This window comes from Abramis brama (assembly GCF_963993115.1).
Source record: "Abramis brama genome assembly, chromosome: 5".
NCBI lineage: Eukaryota > Metazoa > Chordata > Actinopteri > Cypriniformes > Leuciscidae > Abramis > Abramis brama.
The window spans coordinates 43,659,060-43,684,894 of record NC_139967.1 but is presented as its reverse complement, the minus strand read 5'-3'; the positions used below and the strand labels follow the sequence as shown (position 1 = coordinate 43,684,894).

The 25,835-nt window shown below is 37.9% G+C and overlaps 1 protein-coding gene across 1 annotated transcript; it reads right to left on the bottom strand.

Moving 5' to 3' along the window:
- LOC311083482 (transmembrane protein 47-like) lies at positions 1 to 25,835 on the bottom strand. Its single transcript, XM_084115045.1, has 3 exons — positions 25,455 to 25,835; positions 15,279 to 15,419; positions 1 to 1,635 (listed from the first exon to the last, which is right to left on the bottom strand). The coding sequence occupies exons 1-3, from the start codon at positions 25,648 to 25,650 to the stop codon at positions 1,454 to 1,456; spliced, it is 519 nt and encodes a 172-aa protein (XP_083971171.1). The 5' UTR covers positions 25,651 to 25,835; the 3' UTR covers positions 1 to 1,453.

Below are 25,835 nucleotides of genomic sequence, written 5' to 3'. Positions count from 1 at the left end.
TTCTCCCCAAAATCTATTTAATATTTCAAAAAAACGCAAATATCAAACAACATGACATAAAATATATATCCTTTAAATCCAAACATCTGAATACTATAAATACATTAACAAGATGATATGTTCTCTAACAGATAGCGCAACACAAGAAATATACAAAATGGTAAAAGCAACTATATACTGTATACTTTTTCATAAAGAAAACAATTCCTCGAGAACTTGCTCCATTACTTTTCCTTCCTTATGGAAGGAGGTCCATGGGATATGCTGCTGAAATGGACATGCTGCTGCTGCACAAACCCATTTCTTTAAATGTCCATCAAGACATTTAATGTTAACACTCTGAATTCTTGCAGTCCAGTTTAAAATTTTTCATTTTAGGCCTTCACACTGTACATGAGCAACTGACTAATACGTCTGAGTGTTGGTACTTGTATATGTAATATGCTAGATTGTGTGTACTTGTAAATGGCTGCATCCCAATTCACATACTATCTGTCCTAGATTATTATGTCCCAAAACACAGTACATTAAAAACAGTATAAAATTAGCACCAACAATCTTAAATATATAGGTTTCAAAAGGGATTTTATAGTGATGCCATAGAATAACCATTTTTGGTTCCCAAAGAACCTTTCAGTGAACAGTTTTTAAAAGAATCAATTTTAAAAGAATCATAAAGAACCTTTTGTGGAATGGAAAGGTTCCATGAATGTGATGCCAATAAAGAATCTTTCTTTTGAAGAGTGAAGGATTGTCCAAGTTTGCATTAGCGCCAACTGCACAATGGAAACAGAGGCGTTTGTGATGACTCATTTCAGAGTTTCAGTTGTAGAAATTTGTCAAGGTTGCAGTAGCAATAGCCATTTTTAAATGTATGATTCTACAAGTTAAGTGGAAAGAAGAATTTAGCACTTAAATGTTCCAAATGTTCCAAAAGTGATGCCATTGCAGAACCATTTTGGGATCCCCAAAAGAACCTTTCAGTACCCATCTTAAAAGAACCTTTTTTTTCTTAGTGTGAAGAATACTTCAATAATCTAAACAACCCTCTTCAACTATAAAGAACCTTGTGTGGAATGGAAAGGTTCCATGGATGTTAAATGCGCTTCATGGAACTATAGATTTTTAAGAGCACACAAATGCAAACAACGCATAGCATATGCATGTGCATTGGGAAGCAGCCAACACAGTCCCATGACAAGTATTTGGTAGCAAATTCATATGAATTTACATGGTCTCTTCCCTCTAAGCGTTAGGTGTAGGGAGTGGAGATTCATGGTGATGTTTTGATATTTGTGAATTCTCATGACATTGAGTTGTAACGTTTGTATGTGTTGTGAGTGTGCTGCATGTAGGTATCCTGTTCTGTATGTAATAGAGATTGGTTACTTGCTTGCTTTGACAGATATAGTGTTTGAGTCTACTGAGTGAGCATGATCATGTATTGGAGCTCTTAGTACATGGCATCTTCATATATGTCTGTTCTAAGGCATAATAAGATTCCTCCTCCCAGCATGAAGATGGTGGCGCCCCAGCCCAGCCCGTAGCCCCAGTTGAACTCGTGATACGTTTGCAAGACTTTGCCATCAATGAATTTGATCGGGTAGAGAACCAGAGCACACGCCTGGAGGACCACTGCAAGAGAAAGAGACAACATATCAGAATAAATACATAAAGGGGTGGTCACACTACTTTTTTCATTCCATTGACTTCCATTCATACGCATGTAAATTTTGCAGAGAGTTTTTTGCAATCCAAAGTTTAAGTTTGGTGAACCCTAACCTGCAAATTCGTATCACAGGAAGTTGTGACGGTACGACCTCTCAGCTGAATTAAAAGATTTAGCAGTAAGTGGAGTAGATTGTATATTTTTACATCATGGATTTATTATTTGTTATTAGTCTCTAGTGTGACCGCGACTTAACGCAGCGATAAGTAACAAGAAGTTATGTGTAACAGTGATTTTAAGCCAGTTACAGGGTGTTGATAGGATTAATGTGAAGCAGAGCCTAAACCTCTTAATCATGGTAAAATTACTGTGTAGTGTGGCTTATTGCTTTTATAAAATAGCTGTAACATGAAATACACAAATGTTCAATTTAAGAGGCCATGTTATGCCCATTTTCAAAGTCTTGATTTTTTGGGTCTACTAGAATATGTTTTCATGCTTAAAGTTTCAGAAAACATTTTTTAACATAGTTGATTGTTGCAGCACCTCTCATCCCAGTCCGTCAGTAACGGTTTAGCTCCTGTATCTATGAAGAACCTCCTTCTGAAAAGCGCAGTGTTCTCTGATTGGTCAACTGGACCAGTGGGTTGTGATTGGTCATCCGCTTTGTCACGCACCTTACCATAACCGCGAGTTTCAACAAACTACTAACGCAACTTTTTCGTGTATGTCTCGGACTGGAATTATTTAAAGGAGGGATATTGTGACACGTACGTTCCAGAAAGAAAACTCAAGACTACAATGGAGGTGTTTCAGGGAGTTACAGTGCACACTGATATAGAGAATAACTTTCTTTGGAGTGCTTTGTGACTTTGCAGACTTTTTTCATCCTTAAACAACAACATTACACACTAAAGACAGTTGAAAATCTAAAAAAAGCATAACAGATCCTCCTTAATATTTTAATTCATTAATGATAAAATCACAATGAACAATTATTTTGCCAAGTAATGCAGTTACTTAGCCAAAATGCCTTACAGCAGAGCTGAGTTCCCGCTTTCGGTACAAGCAAGTTGCCGTTCGATGACCCGAGTGATCTAGCAGGATTATATTAAGTAATCATATTGCTAAGGTATGCAGAAGCAGTACCATGAAGACATTTAAAAATCAATATCAGGATTTTAAAATCAATTCTGTAAGAAAAAAAAAAAATTGTAAGTGTTTGATAGAGTTTTTTTGTTAAGTCAGACAAAGTTCTGTTCTGTAACAAATGCAAGTATGAGGTGCTAATAAATTTTGGGGCATCTGGTGCAAGTGAGATAGAGAGTCATCTGCACGTAATTTAAAGAAAAAAGTATTTTTCCACAAATACCCACCACATGACATTGTACAACCTGACATTACCTTTAAATTACCTTGCCTTGTCATAAAAAATGTCTAATTATCCAATACTTTAAGAGACTTACACCTTCAGGGTGTGCAGGGGGCTCTATATTCTTCTCTATTTTCTGCACATACTACATGTTTATTGCACCAGATTACTGATTTACTGTTTTTCAAAAGAATTTAGGCATTCAAGCAGTTTGACAACATGATAAAAAAAATAAAAAAATTCTTTTAATGAAATTTTTCTCTCCATTTTGATTTCATCACCCGGCCATTTTTTACTTTATGCCACAAAACAAATAATAATAATAATAATTTTCAGGTCAGAAATTAAAAACATGATAATCATAAAACAGGTGTATTCAAATCCTGTCTGTATGAACCACAAATCAGATTTTAATGTATTCTCAAATATATGAATGCATATTTTAATTAATTTATTAATTAATACATTTAGTTATTGCAATGCAAGGTGCTTTGGTTTTAAATGTCTCCCAAATGCATAAATCTATAAGTAAATTACCCACGTCAACGTCTGATTCTTTGGGTTGGAGGTTTGTGTAATGCCTATGCCTAAGTATGTGCAATAATGATAGAGATAGAAGCACTAATAAGCAATCAGCCAGAAAAGTTACAACTGGAGAAGATCATGTCAATCAAATGAACAGAGGACAGAACTCAAAGCAATCCTGTTTGAGTTAGCAAGTCCCCCTCTGTAAACAACAAATTAATGAGAGAAATTGTGCATGCTACAGGGTCTGGCACAGTGTGTGTAGAAGACCTGCCAGCTTGACACACACAGAGAGAGAGAGAGAGAGAGAGAGAGAGAGAGGGGCTCATTCCCTCAGGGTCTCCACATTCCTCTGCTTCTCTGTGCGAGACTGAAACAGCTTCTTGATGCTGCTGACTGCTGAGTAATATACCGTCGAGCTCCTATGAATTTGTTATAAATATGCTAATAAAACCACAGACTATAACAAAAACCAATCACACAGCTTTCAAAATCAACAAGTAAGATAGCTTGATACATCTGCACACATCTGCGCAACATGACCAAACAGGACACCCTTCAACCAAATTTATAGATTGAGCCAATGTTGTTGTGTCGGGCTGCATTCCCAAAAAGCATCATTAGCCAACTATGGTCACAAGTTACAGCATTGCCAACAGAGGTCAATGATTCAGTATTTCCCCCAAAATCATAGTTCCAACAAACATCCGTAAACAGTAAAATGTCCATCTCTGAGTACATACAGCTCATACAATGTGCACGTAAATGGGAATTTCTCATATTTTTTTCTTGTGCAAATTTCTCCAAATTAACAGCTTTCTGCTATAAATGAGTTATAATACTCTGAAATTAATACTTGATTAATTAGCAGTTCCCACTTTATATTAGGTGTACAAACTTGTAATTACATGCTGGAATTCTTAAATATATAGTGCAATTTAAATACATTGTGAATTTTTTATTTTTTTTCAAAGTTGTAAATAAAACTAGCCTATATTGATTATAAGATTTCTAAGATTATTGGAGTACGTTTCATAAGAAAGTTCTGTTTCAATGTTTCTACTTCAAAATTTCACATTTATTTCAATGTATTATTTGCGGTTTCTTTGTAATTGCTTGTGATATTTACTAGAAAATTCTGAGTGAAAATTGTTTTAAAGGTGCCTTGTGTAAAAATAAATAAATTCATACTCCACATTCCATACCAGATGGGGGCAGTATACCTCCAGAAAGTGAGTTGGTCTACTCTAGAGTATGAATATCTTCAAGCTACTCCCCTTCACCTTTACCAGTGAATATGTTCATATTCGTTTTGTTCATATTACATTTTTATTGTTAGTTTGAATTACATTAATTTGACAGACAGCATTCGCTGATGTTGACCAAGCTAGCGCCAACGTAACCAGAGCTTCCAACTCTCACGCATTAACCGTGAGACACACGCAAACACTTTTCACACGCTCTCACCCCACACATCAATTTTCTCACGCACAGAAAAATCGCGAAGCAAAGAGGACACGGAGACCGACAGACTAGACAGAGCAGGTTAGTTATGATATAAAAAAATCTCAGCTCTCAGATTCTGTCAATTAAATACCGTTTTGGCGCTTGTAAATGTTACACGACAGATCCCTAGCGCATGTGAACCGATCATCTCTACTAGCTAATAGTAAAAAAATCACGAACACTGAAAGATACAGTAACGTTAGGCTACGACTTACCAAAATGTATTCCTCATACATAATATCGACCAATCAGTGTTTTTTTATCATCGTGAAGAGGTCAATAACACAGCTGGAGAACAATTATGTCAGATTTACCTCAGGAAAGCCATTTAATATACATAATATAGGTCACGTAGTTTGCAAGAAAAAAAGAGCAATAGAGATTGTGCTATGTGTACTATATTACAATACTGTATTTATGAACGTTATATACGTTTATCGAACAGCCTTCGATACATTTCTATGTTATAACTTCCCGAAAATCTACACAAACATATAAAACAAACTTCTAACGAAATACTAACAGCATCTTACTTACCAATCCAAACGAAATGTTGCAAGTTCGAAGTCAAACCTCATTTTTTTCATGTCCATTAGTTGTCTCCAGCGATGGAAAGCAGTGCCAATGTTTACTCTGGTTCTGTTCCTTTTTTATCAGATTTTATTTGAATGTAGTAGTGGGGCTGTAGGCTACTTTCCACACGATTGACATCAGGTTCAAGTACGCCCACAAGCCGTGCGAGTTATTCGTGTATTGCATGTTTGGCTGGTGGTTATGTTGCCGGCATACCGCCTCCCATGGCCGAAACTGGTATTACGACACCTGTCGGGCCGTGGCTATTAATGCTAATGCTAATTGAGGTTGATATCTCTGCAGCACTATAACTTGACATTTTTTTAATGACATCATCGCCCTTATTTCTTCTCATTCTTTTGATGCATGTAGCTCATTTTTTGGATATTTTTACCTCAATTTTTACATAAGGCACCTTTAAAGTAAATCCTACACCATTTTTATTTCACTGTACATATATGTACACAATTAGTCATTGTATCAAATGATTACTTTAAATGTTAGTGCATAGTATTAAAAGGCATTTAATATAAAGTGTGTACGAAGTTATTACTTCAGCACCAGTGCAACATCATTAATGACAGTTTTAAAGGGCACCTATTATGACTCTTATCACAAGATGTAAAATAAGTCTCTGATGTCCCCAGAGTATGTATGTGAAGTTTTAGCTCAAAATACCCAACAGATAATTTTTTACAGCATGTTTAAATTGTCATTTTTTGGAGCTCAGAAAAACATGCTGTTTTAGTGTGTATCCCTTTAAATGCAAATGAACTGCTGCTGCCAGCCCAGGGGGCGGAGCCTCACGAGCTCGCGCTCAGAGCCAGGACAATCTCATCTGATAATATCAGAACAGAAACTCTCAGTTGCAGTGTTCATTTCGACTCGGAGTCGGACAATAATGCACACAGAGCCAGAGAATATATGCTGTATGGAGGTATAGTTTAGTTTAATTACGGTTATACGGTTATAACTTACTTGTCATCTGCTTTTATCCACTATTAATACAAGCCTGCTGTAGTAGACCCTGTCCGAATGATGACCAAAATATACTGACGAGTTCAGTGAAGTTTATTGTATATCACACAAAAGATGAGCGTTAGTTTTACTCCAGAGAATCTCTGTAAGAGCTGAATAAACACAGTAAAAGAAGTGCGCATTAAAGTCTTATCCATAAACTCTCTCTCTCTCTCCCCCTTTCATTATCATCAACATACACAGCGAAGTACACAAAACACTCGTTACAACTAACAGTAAACAAATATATACACACCTTTTCAGTGGGTGCTTAATAAACCGGTAAACCTTATATCCGTAAAATGACTCGATGAGCTGTGATAAAGTGCGCGCTCTCACTTTCATTTCTGCCGTGGTCAGTAACGTTAGGCCTGTCACTCTGGAGACCGTAAGCTGGATCACAAACAGTACAGAGCCATCCTCGAGTAACAACGAGAGTAAATGAAGACTGCTATGTTCATTCTTACATCCAACAACAAAACACCTCAATCGCTTAGGAGACATTCTTGTCTACAGCTGCTCAAGCGTCGAAACAATGGCAGACTCTGTGTCCAGCTCACTCAGGGCGGGTCTATGCTCAAACTGCAGTGTCAATCAACAGTCGTGGGAGGGGCCTGTGCAAAGTGACGTCGCATTACCCCGAATCTGAGAACAGCTCATTCTGAGACAGTGCTTATGATTTATGGGGATTGTAAAAAAAGCACTGGGTGGATTTTTATCATTATAGGGTGGTTGTGTACACACACTGCCAACACACATTTATGTTCATTTAGGTGCCCTTTAAACTGTTGAACCAATGTGGTTCAAACAACGGTTTTTGGAAAACATTGACTAGCACTTCTCCACAAATGAATCATACTATGATGGTTAAGCAGTGAGTTACGTTGTTGAACAGGAGATGCATCCTAGAGTAATGTCTTGAAAGCGCCACAGAAACTCAGTGAATCAATCTGCAATTGGCTCACTTAAAGACTCTGCGTATTAAGCTGAGATAGGAGACTGTAATGTAACAAAAAAACACATGGTCTTCATGTTTCTAATAAGAAATTACTTTGACATTCTTTGAAGGGGTTGAGTGGACATTCCAACATTCCAAGCCAAACAAACTGGAACTATCCTATTCCAAAGGTCTTGGTCTCAGACTAATTTATTCATTGTCTGATACACACACAAAAATTCAAGTTCCAATCCAACTGTCAGGCTTTATGATATTTCCAGCAATCAGGGTGCGCGGGTTTTTAATAAGTCCCCAGGCAGTATAAGAATGAAGAACTAGTTAATGGATTTTCCAACATTTGTAAGGTTGACGTTTTGTTGGAGACAGTTAATAGAACATAAATGAGATTGTAATAAATACATGCCATGGAACAGTTGTCACATACAGTTAAAACATTTGAAAAGCAGTTAAGGGAAAGTAAAACAATTTCAAGGTTGGGAAGTTGAATTGCAAATAAAATTAGTAAGACTCATTCTAGTGTCTGAAGAAAACGTTAACCCAAATCAAATAAAAACCATCATAATCTATGGTACTTATATTACTATTTAAATCATGTGGTCATAACCTGTTCATAACAAGGGTGAACTTTTAAAAAGACCTGTAGAGAACAGTATGTTTCAATTCATTCATGGATGTCAGTTATCTAAATGGATATCATTTCCACCCACTGACGCAGTACCACAGGAAAAGGAACAGAGAGATCAGTATCATGCTTTTGAGGATATTTACCTCCCATTTTATATCAGAACAGGATATTAAAGCCCAACTTCACTTCCCCCATAAATGCATGGAATGCCGAAACTGTTATGGGACACATTCCTCTATGCGTGATGTTATTCCTCCAGAAATATACGCAGTTTCATTAGCATCCTGTTTTTCCAAAAAGGGAAGGGATAAGGTTTGTGAGTCAAATGTTCTGACTAAAATGTTCTGGGATATGTTCTATTCAACAACAGTGCCTTGTGACTTCATCTTAAGGGAGATTACACAATGAATGAAGAGGAAATTTATGTACAAGTCATTGCACACCACCAACTAAAATAAATGCTGTGAAAAGATGCGGAGCTGACCATGATTCAGCTCAAATCACCAGTAGACCCACCAGTAGAGTTTACAGAAATAAACAGGACAGAAGTATAACAATAAATATTTGTTTACACAAGCATCATGGTTATGTTTGTCTGGGTCAGATACAACTAAATCTATCCCGTTCAGATTCAGAACAGCACATGAAGGCATACTAAAACCTTGCCGGTAACACCTTACAGTATGGTCCCATTGGTGTGTGTGTGTGTGTGTGTGTTTTAGCTACTGTAGAGCAGATATACTTTTGTGTGTAAGAGAAAGTAAATTAGGCATGTAGTAAGTAAATGAGTGTGTGGGTGGAGTGAATAAAGTAAAGGATACAATATGCTGAACAGTCATGAATGAAAAACAGCAGAAATGAGACAAATGAAAACACTTCTTGTCCAGGCGTAAAATATTTAACGCATCTGGAAATGTTGACTTTCTGATGCATTTTATGTGTTTAAACAGTACATTTTTATTTCAATTGTGTATATCTTCCTTCCTTTTAGACAAGCAAGATAAATTACATTCAAAATATATTCAAAAACAATTATACAAAATTAATAAATGCAGATACATATCTTTTTTTGGCCTTAAAGTATTTTATATTTACAGTATAAAGGCCAATTTACACTGCACCGACAGACGCAGACCAATGCCGACAGTCACCACATTACAGTACGTCACTTCTCAGACATTCAAAGACCAACAAACGGTGATTCAACATGTTTGATTTGCAAAAAAAGAGAGCCGACAGATGCTGACGGGTAACACACTGATCCAACCAAACCTGACGAAGTGTCTGTTGCTGTCTGCCGGTGCAGTGTGAATTGGCCTTTATACAGAAAACCATTGAGATGGGGATTACACGTTTTCCATACAGGCATCACTGTTCGTCCTGTCTGAGCATGTGCACTGGCTACAAGACCCGTGGTTTTCAACCCTGGTCCTAGGGTCCATCGCGCTGTACATTTAAGGTGCTTCTCAGTTAGAGGTCCTGCCTATACCAGTCCTTCTGAGGCTTGTAGGCTAGTGCCCTCTTCCGCATTAAACTCTAGAATGAGGCGGTGTGGTAAATGTGCATGGCTACGTCATAAATGTTTTCACCCCCACAGTCATGGCACAAAAATTGGGGAAAAATAGGTTATATTAAAAACCTTTGACTTTCTAATGCAATACAGTGAATGAAAACTGTCTGTGTTCATTATGGACAGTTTAGCATTTTACTTCAAACTAAAAGAAAACAGTTCCACATTTTTGTCAGGACCACTATCGTCAAAAATGATTGACAATTAGCATAAAGTTTGGATTGGTGGTATGGTTCTGTTCTAGGAAAGAACTCCCTGCGCATCCATGCAGCCTGTCATGGATAAGAGCAGCAATAACCCCCCTTAGGGCAAACCGAACAGAACCAACATGAATGTATTGCAGATATCATTAATGCTCAATAATTTGAATGTAGACCATTATTCGCGAATTAGCCAAATCCTGACTCAACAAGAGGAGCTGGGGATGGAGGAGGGTAATTAGCTCCTGAGCAACACGATAAGCTTACCGATCATCCAAAACAATGCTGTGTGATGTGCTAAACATGCTCAATGTATGCGTGTATAAATGATGGGGTTTTTACCAGATGAGAACTCAGAAGAGCTTCTAAAATGTGCAAAAGAGTTAAAACAGTCGCAGGAATCGTGCGTCACACACACAAACAAAAATCTGCTGCAAGGAGACACGGTTCTGATGCGTTCAGTTTTGGGTTAAAAAATGTTCACCCAAAAATGAAAATCAGCCCATGAGATTTACTCACCCTGAAGCCATCCTAGGTGTATATGACATTCTTCTCGAATACAATCAGAGTTATATTAAAAAATGTCCTGGCTCTTCCAAGCTTTATAATGAGAGTGAATGGCTGGAGAAAATTTGAAGCCCAAAAAAGTGCATCCATCCATTATCAAAGTAATCCATATGGCTCCAGGGGGTTAATAAAGGCCTTCTGAAGTGAAGTCATGCATTTGTGTAAGAAAAATATCCATATTTAAAACTCTATAAACTTTAATCACTAGCTTCCGACAGACGGCTGTATGCATCTATTTACGGTGGAAGACTAACCCCTGACCCGACGCGTGGAAGCTCAGGGGAAAGAGCAAAACAAAACACTGGTCGCGAATTAGCAATTTTGAAGAGAAATGTCAGAGGATTTCTATATAATAGAAGAGGAGCTTCAGTTTGTTGCACAGCCCTATTTGTTTAAACCACGAGAGGCGTCTAAGCTTACAATTCTCCTACATCCTACGTCATACATGAGTCACGGGTTACTCTTGTGGCGCAAGTCGGCTTGCCTAGTATGCGTACGGTCATCTGGCGGAAGCTATTTTAGAATAAAAAGTTATAAAATTTCTTACAAAACTGTTATCATGGATGGATGCACTTTTTTGGGCTTCAAATTTTCTCCAGCCATTCACTCCCATTATAAAGCTTGGAAGAGCCAGGACATTTTTTAATATACCTCAGATTGTATTTGTCTGAAAGAAGAATGTCCTGTACACCTAGGATGAATTGAGGGTGAGTAAATTATGGGCTAATTTTCATTTTTGGGTGAACTAACCCTTTAAGGCTGACAAAATGTGCAGAGAGGTGGGTCCCCAGGACCAGGATTGAAAATCACTGCACTAGTCGACTTCAACAAGTTAGGAGATGGGGAGTATGAGAGAGAGACATGGAAAAGTTGACAGGACAGCAGGAGTAAACAATGTATCAAATCGCCATACAGGCAGATTCATTCTTCACTCTTAAAAATAAAGTTATTTAATGGCATTGATGGTTCCAAGAAGAACCTTAAACATCTATGAAACCTTTCCATTCCACAAAATGTTCTTTATGGTGGAAAAGGGTTCTTTTAGATTTTTAAAATTTTCTTAACATTAAGAAAAACAGTTATTTTAAGAGCTGTCCACTGAAAGGTTCTTTGGGGAACCAAAAATGGTTCTATGGCATCGGTGCAAAAACCCTCTTTTCGAACTTTTATTTTTAAGAGTATACTCTATTCTCGTCGGACTGAAATAACTAAATTCATCTTTCCATCTATTCTCTCTATGCCTTCATAAACTCTGTTTTCCTAGACAGCGTTACGTACACCAATGAGGAGAACTGTCTTACATAAGAGGAAATATGTCTTACGTAATGTCAAAAGACTGTTGGCAAGTAGAAAGCAGATTTTTTTCCTCAGCTTTTTCAAACACTAATGCATGTGTAAACTGAGTTTGGCACCACTGAGAACAGCTGTACTCCTGGTCCAAAATGAATACTTGCCAAGAGCGAAATGAGAACTTCCAAATGAGAGTAAATAAAACAGCGAATACATAAAATGTTACTTGCCAGTTGGTGGATAACATTTTCAGCAATTGCATTATCAGCCATGCTTAAAACCAGTGTTGAGTAATATAGGCTACTTTAAAACTTTATTTTCTCAAGCTACTACTGAAAACTTACAGTCAAGCTTTTAGCTATGCTACTACACTAAAGCCATTTTAAGGGAGAACAAATTTAAAAAGTACAACTATCAGATGATGCAAATAATCATTAGAGCAATATTTAGCAAGCAGAGAATCCAAATTCAGGATCTCAGTTAGAGACGACAGGTTAGTTCAGGTTGGACCATGGAAATAAAGCGCTACTGAAACTATTAGTTACATTATTTTGTTAACTAATTTTTTTTTTTTTTTTTTTTTAGCACTTTCTTTCGATGATCCACTTTAGATTTTCTACTAACTATAAGTAACTATGTAAGTAAAAGTGTAGTTTGACCGCCTCTTAACCCTAACAGTTTAATGAGAGTTAGTTGACATGTAGTTGCAAAGTTACTTGTAGTTAGTAGAATGTCTTAAGTCAACCATCAAAATACAGTGTAACCTTGGGTAAAAATATTTTTAATGAAATACTTAATTTCATTGCTGGTATGAATTATTAATGACCTTAAAGGGTTTTTTTTGTTGTTGTTGTGGTTTTTGCGGGGCAATAAATTAATTTTGTACTCTGTTGGTGCTCTAGCGAGTATAACAGCAGGGCTGCCAACTCTCACGCATTGAGCGTTAGACTCACGCAATTGACACTTTTCACACGCTCTCACGCCACACATCCATTTTCTCACGCACAGAAAAATTGTGAACAGGGTGCTGACCTCAGATCAGATTGCTATGTCCTCTGCCCCTGTGCCATTACCCCATTGTTACGATTAAACTAACGGAGGTTCTGGAACAGCATGTGATTTCTCACATGGAACATGCATTCCTGAAGTGCAACTGATATAATAGCTTGTGAGGGTTTCATGGGAGCTGGCGCTCTCATTTAGAGCATATTTTATTTGATGTAGAGTCGGCTGTTTCTGAAGGTAATTTTCTGGCATTAGAAGTCAAAGCCACTGGAGACATTGCTCAAGGCACATCAGAAGCAGCTTTTAAAATCCTTAACCTCCCTATTCTCTCTCTATCTTTTCCCTGCACTCTCATATAAGGATAATCCTCACACTGCCAGAATCCACCCAGAGCTAACTGAGAGAACGGCAGATTCTGGGAAAAGAGAGGAGGGGAGAGGGTGGCTTTTGGTGAGGGAACACAGTTTTTCATGCGTTAAACAATGGTTGGTGGGAAAAACAGAGAGAGGAAGGAATTTCTCTCACATCCTACCTTTCTTTAACCCTCAGATTATGTACTGCCCTTGTAATTGCTAAAATACATGCTTAAATAAATAATTCATCAAACAAATTAACATTCTGTCATCATTTACTCTGTCTCTGACAGAACTTTCTTCCATGGAACATATATTCCAAGGATATATTGTGCAGAATGTTCATGCTGTCGTTTTCCAGACAGTGAAATTGGATTGTGATTTGGTCTGTACCCAAACCACTTACCGAAACAACATGCACAAATTATTATTTTTTTAAAGAAAACCCCAACCCGAGACAGACCCGATAAAATGAGATCCGAGTGTGACCTGACAGCAATTATTTTGGAACCCAACTGGACGCAAATATAAAATGTAGCATTTATAGTTTGTATGAGAACATATTTCCTGTGGATTTTCAAAAACTGTTTTGTTTGAGGAAAAGCACAAAAATACACAATAATTGTAAAAAAAAAAAAAAAGACCCTGGAATTCAATTTAAGAGAGCAAATATCGGCCCTTAATATATATATATATATATATATATATATATAGAGAGAGAGAGAGAGAGAGAGAGAGAGAGAGAGAGAGAGAGTGAGAGAGAGAGTGTTTCTTAAATAAAGAAAATTCTGTACTTATTCAAAGAAACAGTTCATTTACTCTTGCATTGCAAACAAGCAGAGACGCTACAAAATGCGTGCGGCACTTCATTCACGATAGAGGTGTGTGGAGTTGAGGTCTGATGAGGTCTGACCGACAGTTTGAGAAGCCAATGCAGTAAAAAGGTTCAGTTACATGCTCTTTTTAATACTTTTCATTGGTTAAATATTTACAAAACCCACAGACAGACGAAAAGGGCGACCAATTGTAATGCTTTAAGAAGGAAAAAAAAAAAATCTGGAGATTCAAGGTTTCCGTCCAACATCGATTTACTATAAAACTAATTGTGGCGGGCAGGACGAGGCAGAGGGCCGTGGAAGAACGGCACGAGGCCGGTGGTGTGACTGCTAGTGAGCGACACCTGTGAGACGCACCAGTCTCGTATCTCTCACGGAGGAGCGGAAGCATAAAGGAGGAGCGACGACAGTGGAGATTGAGAGAGGCCAGGCCTGGACTATTTTATTTAATGTTTTGTTTTATTATGTGTGGTGGCAGTCGACCGTGAGGGACTGCCATCTTTACTTTCGTTTTTGGATTTATTTATTTTAATAAAATATGTGTGAATGTTCACCGGTTCCTGCCTCCTTCTTCCTACAATAACGAACTTTGTTACACTAATATAATTAATGTTTATGCATCACACTTGTGCAAAAAAACTGTTTTTACCTTCAACATTTTTCTTCTTATAATTTTTTTATAATAATTCAGAATTTAAATTTTAGAAGTGTATAATTAAAAAAGTTAATTTCTGAGGGAAAATAAGTAGGTCAAATATAGGTAAATATAAACTATATGTTTCTGTTATTTGGTACTGTGACTTGACTTGACTTGACTTGACTTGCTTGGTTTGAGCCACTGACTTGATATGCTTAATGTGTGTGCACTGCGGATTTAGACTTGATGGCAGGGACGTGAGACTTACTCGTGACTTACATGTGTGAACTGCTCTCACCTCTGGTGTGTGGGCAAGAGAGAGACAAACAAGCTGAGGAAATTTCTGACTAAAGTTATCTAAAATCCTCAGGTATGACCAACAGGACCCAATGGCATTTACACTATAAATGTTTTGTGTTCTGCTTGTGCTTAGCAGTATCCACTTGCTCATTCGATGTTATGCCAGGTGTCAACGTGGGATTAGAGGTCAAGGGTCACATTCCCAGAGTTCTCCTGCTAAAGTCTTGTGACCAAAGTCATTATTATCCAGCAAGATGTAAATGTGGGAGTCTTACCTGCTGAGAAGAGGAACACTGCAACCATACGATAGTGCCTTCTGTGTGTGCCTTTACACAAAGAGATCAGAGCGATAAGAAATGCCACTAATGTCACAGATGCCCCGGCTAACAACAATATCAGCGTCGCTATTTGCCAGTCTGAAAGAGAAGGACACAGAAAATCATTGGTTAAGAAATCATTTACAACTGCAAGTCATAACTGTCTATTATAAGAGTTAAAGAGATATTTCATCATCCAAACATAAAAATTAATTCGAACTACAAATGGAGAAATGTAACACAAAAAACTAAAAATGTCCTGTCTGCACTTGCACCCAGTCTCAACATGCAATAAATACAAAGTGTTTTGAGGGCAAACCTTAAATTTAATTATTAAGCACATTTTTCTTAATTTTGATTTCTCAAAATAGTGCGCTCATCAGCTTTTCCTGAATCAACCAGTGTGATGGCCTACTGTTGTTCTTACGCACTCTTTCATGAACATCATAAACACATGAAGAAGGTCGCTGTTCACTGTCATTATGGACAAGCGTGAGCATTTTCACACTGAGTGCAAATTTTCAAAGCAAAAATCCATTAAATGGAAGCAAAGGACTCTTCTGGATTGACTGTGAACATGTGCTTGGTGATTAACCACTGAATCATATTGTGTGTGAAAGACTGAAGTATGATTTACCTTTGTTCAGATTTGATGTGAATAGTTTCATAGGTCAAACAATCTAAACATCTCTAACCCCACAGAGGCCGTTAAGCAAACAGATGGGAGGAAATGACATTATATTTACACCTGCTTCTATCTGCCAAATGGCAACGTTCCATCCTCCCCCCCAAACACTCATTTAACACCCATGTGAATGAAGAGGCACTGAAAATGTTCTTCACCTTTGTAGGTGTAGGACAAGCATTACAACTAATTAAATATGTTGACATTGCTGGACAAAGGCAATTTCACATTTAGGCAGCTTTTTCACAAAAGCCTACAGATCCCATTTAAAGTCCATTTAAAGTGAGAGTTCAATTGATTGTAGCACTGTAAAACCAAGATAAATGCAACAAATACCCGTGACCGCACATTTAAAATTAATGCCAAGCTGCTATGTTGTTACATTTTGCCATAGTAGCAAAAACGCATTTTGGCTGGATTAATGGGGCCAATGCCCCGGGGCCGATGACTGCCAGGGGCCTGGAGAAGTGAGCCCTGTAGTAACCTGACAGCCAAAGAAAAAGTACTGCGAAAGTAAAAGTGATAATGATAGACAAATGGTGCATTGAATGTGTGCCAGTAACTGCACTGACAAAATGATAAATGTTATTTGTCCAAGGCACTTCCTCTGCACGAATGTGGCTTCTGAACTCATTTTGTTAGTGATGCAATTAGATTCATTTTTGTAATTGTGACCATATTTGTTATATGTGTAAATGTATGTATTGTTTGGATATTTTTTCACATTTAAGGCACTGCAGACCTACATATATTTTAATATTTTTTAAAGTTGAAATTATTTGCAATTGTGAAACACTGAAGTTCTTATTCAGGTTTTGAGATTACAATCATAAGGTATAAGATCTCTTTTGCTTTCTTTTTTACTCACAGAATCCATGTATGGGGCAATAAGAGGAGGGCTGGTGCCTTGAACCTCAGTCATAAGGCTATAATCTATCCATGACAGTCTCATGAGTTCGCTAGTGCAATGGAATTAGAACAGAATGCAGAGGTCACGTTTTTAACATGCCTTTTAAACTCACATGCCAAAGATGTCTGCATATAGACTAGCAAGAAAGGAATTAAAATGCATTGCAGACAGAATATAAGAATGGATCCTGTGTGCAAAATGGAGTGCTGTGTACTCGAGATTAGTGATATGGAAATAAAACAATATGCTGAATTCTAAAGTCACTCTTTGTAATGTCTACTTAAAGCTTTGATCTGTCATAATCAATTCTAAAAATTACCAACGCATTTCGGATTGAGGGCCTTCTTCTGGGTATACAACAGACACAAGGCATGAACATTTTAAGAAAACATCTCCATACTGATTAAAAGGTTAATGATCAAGATGAAACACACATGTGAACTGGTAAAGTAGCTCCAGATCCTACCTTACTTGGTCAGTCATAATCTCCGCAAATTATAAATACAAAAATGTGATTAAATTGGATTAATATGAGCAATCTGTCTATTACTTCTTAAACGGGCAATTCTTTGCTGGAAAAAATGTCATTTTCAATAAAACCTGGCTGCTTATGCGACAGAAAGGCATTTTTTTTTTAATTATTACAATCTGACTAGAGAAAAAAGAAAAACTTCCACACCCATAATGCACTGGGTATGTTGCTGCCCAAGGCCACTCCCAGTCTGCTCCTATTGGATAAGCTTGACCAGAGTCAAATACATTGAAGGAGTAGGAAATATTTCTTATCAAACTTTTAGTCACAATGGTGCCGACTTGTTTTCTAGTGAAGGATCCACCGCGTTGGGCTAACGGCAGCAAAGTATAGGAAACATGATGAGAACACTGCAACGGAAAATCAAAAAAAAACTCTGTGTTTGTAGTTTCCATTTTAAACTAACTATGTGTTTTCACAAAATCCCTTAAGCAGTCACATTTTGCATCATCCGGTGGACTTTTGCTGACAAATAAACTGGAATTTCTCTGTCCAGGTAACATAAAGAAAAAGTAAACTATGTTAATTTAGATATACTACCGTACTGACATTGTAACAATACAAAGCGGGTTGAAATTCAGAGAACTTTTTCTTTTTTTTTACTGAACAGACAGCACAAACTAATACATGCAACAGACTGCTTTCTGCTGTTAAGCACAAGTTGTTTTTAGCATGCTGGACAGTTACTGTGAGAATGCTGGATTTCTGATTTGGTATAACACACTGGTGAAATGTTTTATCACTAGGCATAAAGCTTATGCCACCGTTCTCTCTCACACACATTCTATTCAATAGTTTTTTCATAATTCCTCTCAAGTCTAATCCCACTTCTCTTGCCCCAAATAAGACAAGAAAGGCACTCAGAGTAAATTAGCCCTTAATTTGATCCTTTTACAATAATCTCCCAGGGGTTCTCACTCACACACAAACACATGCACCTACATACACTTTACCTCAAACACACACACTCTCTGATACCTCTAAGCACTTTATTCATTTGTGTCCTCCTGGGTGTTGTTTTTTTAATGAGTTGTGCCAAAAAAGAGCAGTGAGCTCAATATAACCCGTTACACAAGCACCATCCGTCACAACAGCCAATCATCAGTGTGAGACAAAAAAGACACAAGGGTTTTCCCAGGGTATCTATGTCATTGATTATGCATTGCGCCCTGTTCTCTAAAAACAACATGTAAAATGGAAAAGAACCAGAGTGAAAGCAAGTTTTGAAATGCCTTCTACATGAGCGCCACCCAGCTCTTCTTACTGGTGGACAAGTAACAGATCAACTTTGCAACAAAACTTTACTTTGGTCTTTATATTAGATCTTTAAATATAGTAGTTCATCATTTATATTCAATAAGTAAAAATCAGCTGTCTGGCTTTGGAGTCCCTTCATTTAAAAGTACAGTATAGCATTTTTCGCCACTAGGGGTCGCTATTTACAATAACAAAGGCGTAGATTGATGACGCAACATTTGCTAAGAATTATGGATCTTGTCGTCAACGTCAAGCCGACCGATCTAATAATGTTTATGGATGACTGAATACATCGATGTTTTTATCATGACTGTGATATAAAGCAGTTCGGGATTGCTAAGAGACAGCTATCAGCTCCACATGCGACGCGAGTCCCTCGGATATAAAAGGAATATGGACATTTCATTCTACCGAACTACATGCAGAATTACTACTCACAGGTCAGTTTATTAGACAAATTAAACTTGTGAGGTAACGCAGCACTGTTTCACTTGGTCATTACACTAGCACACTAAACTGCATTTGAATGTGTTTAAATGTATGTGTTAGTCTGTCTGTATGAGACTAGCAGTAAACTAGATCAACATTAGAATAATATACAGATCATATTCTGACATTTTATCATTGTTGAACTATAAAACATTGATTAGTTTTATGTAAATGTGCTCACCTGTTTAATAAAGTACATGTAGGAGCAGTCGAAGTCTCGGACGTGGAGCTCTCGTTTATATACTGTCCATGGGAGCTCTCAGCATCTCGAAAACACCGCGCTGATATTGATTCTCGTTTTAGTTCTCCTTTTTTTATCCAAAGTCTGCTTGCCAAGGTCCATAATGTTTGAACGAAACAACAACAGCGTGCAGATAGACATTGCGAACTACAAAGTTGTCCGCGTCAGTCGCTTTGGTTACTATCAGACGGCTCTGGTTGCCATGGCAGCACGAGCGGAAACCAGGGACAACGCGGATATGACGCCATTGGTGGCGACAAAACGGAAATAAAGAAACGGGACGTTTCTCGAATTAAATTACAAATTTCTCCTGGTTTGAAAGTTGTTGGAGACAGTCGGGATAATGTAAGTACACAACTAAAAAAAATATATAACATAGATATAGTGATTTTTGCTATTTTTAAAGCAAAAAAGTTACATATTGTGCCTTTAAAGGTGCTCTAAGCAATGTCACACATTTTTTAGGCCAAAACATTTTTTGTCACATTCAGCAAACATCTCCTCACTATCCACTAGCTGCCTGTCCCCTGAACACACTGTAAAAAAATGCGGTCTCTGTAGACAGTCCAGGCTCCACAAACGGCAACAAAAACAAACTGGCCCAGCCTGGACCACGAAACATAACAAACAGTGTTCCAGCCAATAACCGTCAAGAATGATTTGGGGGTGGGGGTTGGGGGGTTAGAGCGCGTGCACATGAAGGGGGGGTGTGGGGAGAGGAGGAGAGAGAAGCATGAAGAGGGAAGTTAGCTAGAGGAGAGTTGTCCCAACAACGACTAACGTTAAAATTGTATATTCTTGAGAATTTTGATATGGCCGACACACGACCAAAGAGATGACGTTCCGATGAACAAATAACAAAGAATAGCGAAAAGGAGAAGGAACACGAAGTCCCGAATTTACATCAGAAAAGCGTTCAAAAGGTGGCGAGAACTCCGCTGGCAGAAGGGCTTCCAATCCGACTTTCGGGTGGCTCTGTTTTTGAAGGACACTTGGGTAAATCCAGTTTGTTTTTTCTAAATGGTTCATGACTGTTTCAGGAAGCATGGAAGGGAGGGGGAGGGGACGGGATGAGGAGGGGGGGGGGGGGGGGGGGGTCGAGCTAGCCTCCGTTTTGTTTGACAATACTTCGAATGTCAACAAGAAGTGACATCACCCAACATCGCTTAGAGCACCTTTTAATTGAGATGAGTGTGAGTTTGATGCAGAATAGTGAGCAGTAACAATAAATTAAGGAAATAGTTCCACCAAAGAATTATTTACACACCACCATATGATTCCAGACCATATGTTTTTCTTAAGTGGAACATGAAAACACATATTTTGAAGCATGTTCATGCTGCACTTTTCTACAAAACAAATTCAGATATTTTAAGCATTATGTGATCATGTTTGTTTTAATGACTTTGTGTTATTGATACTTATCTATTACTTAGTGGGAAAAAATCAATAGGTCACTGTAGCTCTCAAATAGCATATTCATACCTGGTCATCTGTTTCATGGAAGAGAGAAAGTCTTATGGAACTGAAGTTGACAACGGCAAGTAAATGATGACAAAGAATGGGGTGTAACTATTAAAATAAAACCTTACTATGTAGTTAGAAATTTTCAGAAACTGGACTATCAATTATATCTGTTAAGGACTGATATACTAGCTGTCTGATTTGGAATATCATAATTTGATTATAATCAGACTGTGTTAGTTTGTTACAGTTTCCAGAACACAGATTAAGTTCAGTCCACAAAGTCTGATCCAGAACTAAACCGCACTGTGACTAAACCTAATCCTGTTCGGAAAGACTCAGAGCAAGTCGTACCCCAATCAAATCCTCGAGATTGTTAGAATATAATGCAGGATTGCCTCTTTCACTTACCCCTGCATGAGCGCATATTAATTCAGTAAAATCACACACTTCAGAATTAAATCACATACAGAGGGATCCAAAAATCTGAGACTAAAAATCTGGGATTTAAAAATAAAACTTAAGTAAATAAATTATTTTAAACAAATTGTTAAACAAAGAAAAGTTATTACGTAAAGTAATAGGATTCTGCAGTACTTTCGTCATTCATCAGATGTAAGCAAATGTGTGACTAACATGTGAACCTCTTTCTACTAAAGATCAGACTTCCTTGCTTTCATTGACACACAAGGACCTTGTTTACACCTGGCATTAACGTATTGTAGGAAGTGGTCAAGGGGAGTCAGGTTTACATCTGGTCATTACATCATGTGCCTTAAATTAATGCAATAATTGTGAAGGAAAATAATTGTGAATAGGACATTTAAAAAAATAGATTCACAGCAAAGTTATTTTTCGTTCTTCGTTTAGGGGTAAAAAGAAGTTTGAAAAACCTTTGCAGCGATATAATGTGTTCTGGCATGCTTTCTGAGAAGTGTCTTTCTACGTGGACGTTTCGGGTGCGTGTACGCAAAGACCGAATTGAGTTCTCTTTTGTGTCTTATCGCACTTGGATGGTTTAAAATCAGTTGAATTAATGATTGGTGAATCATAGGATAGGCCGACATTTGGACCATTCCCTTTCTGGACCATACAGATAGTGATACTGTTACATTAGCCAAAGGATACCGGGAAAAATAGTGGATGCTGCGTTATTTGCGTAAAAAATGTAAGATGTTAAACTGAAAAAAAAAAATTTTGACAGCCCTAAAAAAAAAAAATGTAATCGTTAGGAACAATTATTTATATTGAAACTAATCATCAGCACAAAATTCATGATCATGAGGCACTATTTATGACATTTTACAAACAAAACTTGCTTTGTCATAAAAAGGTCAAATTATCTGATTATTTGATATTTACTCATCTTGACCATCTCCAGGGGTCCTCTCAATGATATAATTTCCTGTTTTATGTTTTTTTTATGCATGTTTGTTTGTACCACATGATTTTATTTGTATGACATGACTGATTTAGGATACAAACGTTGGTGGTAGGGTTGGTTATCGTCTGAGTTTTAGCAATTCCGATTTTAGATTCCAAACCCTAGTAAGTTTTTCAAAAATTAATAAGCAGTGAAACTTTTTTTATGAGGATTATGCTAAACTACTTTTCAAGTTTTCATTAAAAAAAAAATACATTATATCCTGACAGTCAAGACATTAAAACATGCTTATCATAAAAGAGATGTATTTAAGTCATTGTCTACAATTGAGACTAGAAGCATTTGTAGTGGTCTCAGGCTTTTGGACCCACTGCCCATCTGTTCTATTTCAATTCAAGTTTTTTCCAGAGCATTCTGTTTCGTGAATGTGCCCATGGGTTCGAGTGGTAGGGGTCACCACACTAAGTTAAAAGAGAACATGAACTGACCTACATGAATGAATCTCAACGGAGACAAAGTAAGAAACAGGTGTGTATCCTCGAATTAGGCACAATTCAGTTAATCAACAGCCACATAAGCTATTTAGTCATTGCACTATTAAAGCAAATCTGCATTTTATGTGGCTTATTCTGGCTCTATTCTGGTGTGTGATGGTTACATTTCACAATCCAACAATTTCTGATGAATTAAAATCTTGTCTGCATTCATTTTATTCACCCTTCAAATCTAAAGTTTCAATCACAAATACAACATTGCAAAACTAAAATGGGTTGCAAACGGGTTTGACATTAAAGACAATCCTTACAAAAGCATCAACTATGTGTGTGTGTCTTTCTCGCAAGAAATCCTCTTATCTCTGTCCCACAAAGCATGCAAAAACCCCTTCCAGTCTAATTTTAAGAGTGTCTCCTCAAGCTTCCCCTTAGGACAGATCTGTACAGAGAGATAGGCTATGATAAAAGATGACGAAGACAGAGAGAAATACGGACTATACATCAATATAGCCATAATCCCACAGAAAGCATCTCTAGGGTTCTCTTCCAGACTCCATTCCCTGTGAGGAGCCGGCTGTAGGCTCATTAACATCAGAAACTGCCCTGGGATTCTTCAGAGATTGCCATCTTTCTCAGCAGTGTATGCCAGAAGGACAACAAGAGAGCCAGACAGAGGGAACATAAGAGAGGGAATGCACCAAAGAACTGTTTCAAGACATGCCAGGGACCAAACTGCAGCAAAGCGGCACAGAAAACAAGAAGAAACCCTGTGTCTTAAAGTTTCTGTCTTTTTCTATAAGGCTTGCAAATGTATTCTCAACACTGATGTGGTCTGGAATGGAATTCAATTTAAGATCTGGTTCACTGGAAATTGTCACTTGGTGTGACGTGAGTAGGTCTGAAATAAGAGAATTCTGTCATTTACTCATCCTGATGTCATTCCAAACCTGTATGACTTTGTTCTTCAATGAGCAGTTCAAAATTCTGAAGACTGTGCAATTTCTTTGCAATTACAGTGAATGGGGAACATTTAAACTTTGAATTAAGGATGCAGCAGCAGTACAGCTTGCAGTTCCTGCAAAATTTCCTAAAGACCAGACAGGAACAGACTGAAATTTGCATCGTTATCCTACTGATTATATCCCCTTCCAGTGTTAGCCACTATTAAGTCGAGGAACTGGATCCAGATTAGTCTGATTTCTGAATGAATTATTCAGACCGGGTTTATGAACTGGACAAAATGATACAATGGAATGAACTCAAAAGAACACTTCCTTCATGAATCATGCACTACTTTTCTCATTAACTTGCTAAGGAGAATGTAAAGGTCTTCAGTAAATAATGGCCTGGTCTTCGAAAGACTTAAAATATACCACAGAAGTCAAAATAAACACTTTTGTGGTGTTCTTGTATTACATTCATTATAAATACATGGAAAAGAAACCAGCAGTCTTCTTTTGTGTTATAAGTACCACATGATCCTGGATCAACATTCTAATCAACCAATCAGATCTGAGGGACAAGTTTAAAGTTTATGTCAAGTTTAGGCTTATAACCACGGTTAGGTGCTTCCACATCAGTGTTATTCATCTATAATTTCCCTCTGATTGTAGGGATAACGGGGTAGGGATATGGTTAAGACTAAAGTTTCAGACAGGAATGTTGTTCCAGGATCCACAAAATATGTTGATACAGGAACATGTCTTGGAAAAATCACGGTGACCAAAAAGGTCATAGATTGAAACCACATTAGGGGGAATGATCAGAAAATTCCATTCCTTTTTTATACTTCCGTGGACTAATGCATTATTGTAGGCTAGCACATCATGCTGTATTTGGTTTACAAAAAAAACGTCCCCCCAAAGAGCATGAAAACAAAGACATTCCTGCCAGCTAGACAACAATGGTGAGGAACACGCCCACCCCATTACAAAGCCCACGAGAGTCGACGCGAAACCTCCCAGATGGTGAATAGCCTATAATTGCTTATCAACATGAGGATAAACTCGAGCAACAGAAGGGTGTAAAGGGATGCCTGAACATCTGTCTTTTCCAGATTATTGTTGAGCTCGGTTATGATTTGATTTTGGGCTCAAGAGATTAAAAAAGCAAATGAACTAACCTACTGCCGCTAGGTGTTTAAAATAGACAAACTGAGTCGACTAACAATGACCCATTGTTTGATCAAGTCATCTGTGACGTGCACCACCGTAAATTCCGCACATTTTTCATATCAAATTGCGACAGTGTTGTTATTTTCAAGTGAAACGGCGGATCACCACATATGGGCTTGTTTTGGACACATTAGGAGACTTTGATGTTTTCTCCGCTAATTTTAACCATTCTAGTCTATGTGGTTAAGTGTTCACGTGCAGACAAACAAAGCAAACCATGGTTAGCCTATAAAATGCGATGTATGACGTCAATTGCCACTGATGCAACAATCAATCAATAATTGTTACATTCGAAGTTTGTTTATTTATTTATTTTTTGTTTGTTTGACAACGGGCTCTTCCGTGGGCGTAAATACAATGTTTACAGCTTGAACACATCAGCAGTAATTGTAGCCTATAGTTAGAATAACTATAATAATAGTTATAATGGGGCTATACACAACCCCATATTTATTTATAACAGCATGCATTTCTCTCCTTGAAAACATTGGTAAGGGCACTGACCAGACTTGAGGGTGGAGATGCAGTTCCAGTCGGTGTCGATCTCCCTGCATGACTCCCATAGCGACAGCGCGTATCCATCCGCCGTCACCCACGCGGGGCTCAGCAGCGCGACAATGTCCAGGCAAAGTGCGAGAAACACGCAGAGAAGAGCGATGAGTTTGAACGGCCGGAACACGTATACATCATTCACGGACATTTTCTCATAGCAGACTGTCGCGGGTGTCGCTCACTCGCGTCTGGATATGGAGTAGAGGCAGCAGCGGCGAAGCGCTCGTATCGGCAGTGAAAGTTTGTCTGTCTGTAAAGAGTTGAGCTGTGCGTGCCGATGACACTTTCCCGAACACCCGAAACGCTCTGCGCACACAGAGCAACGCGCCACCC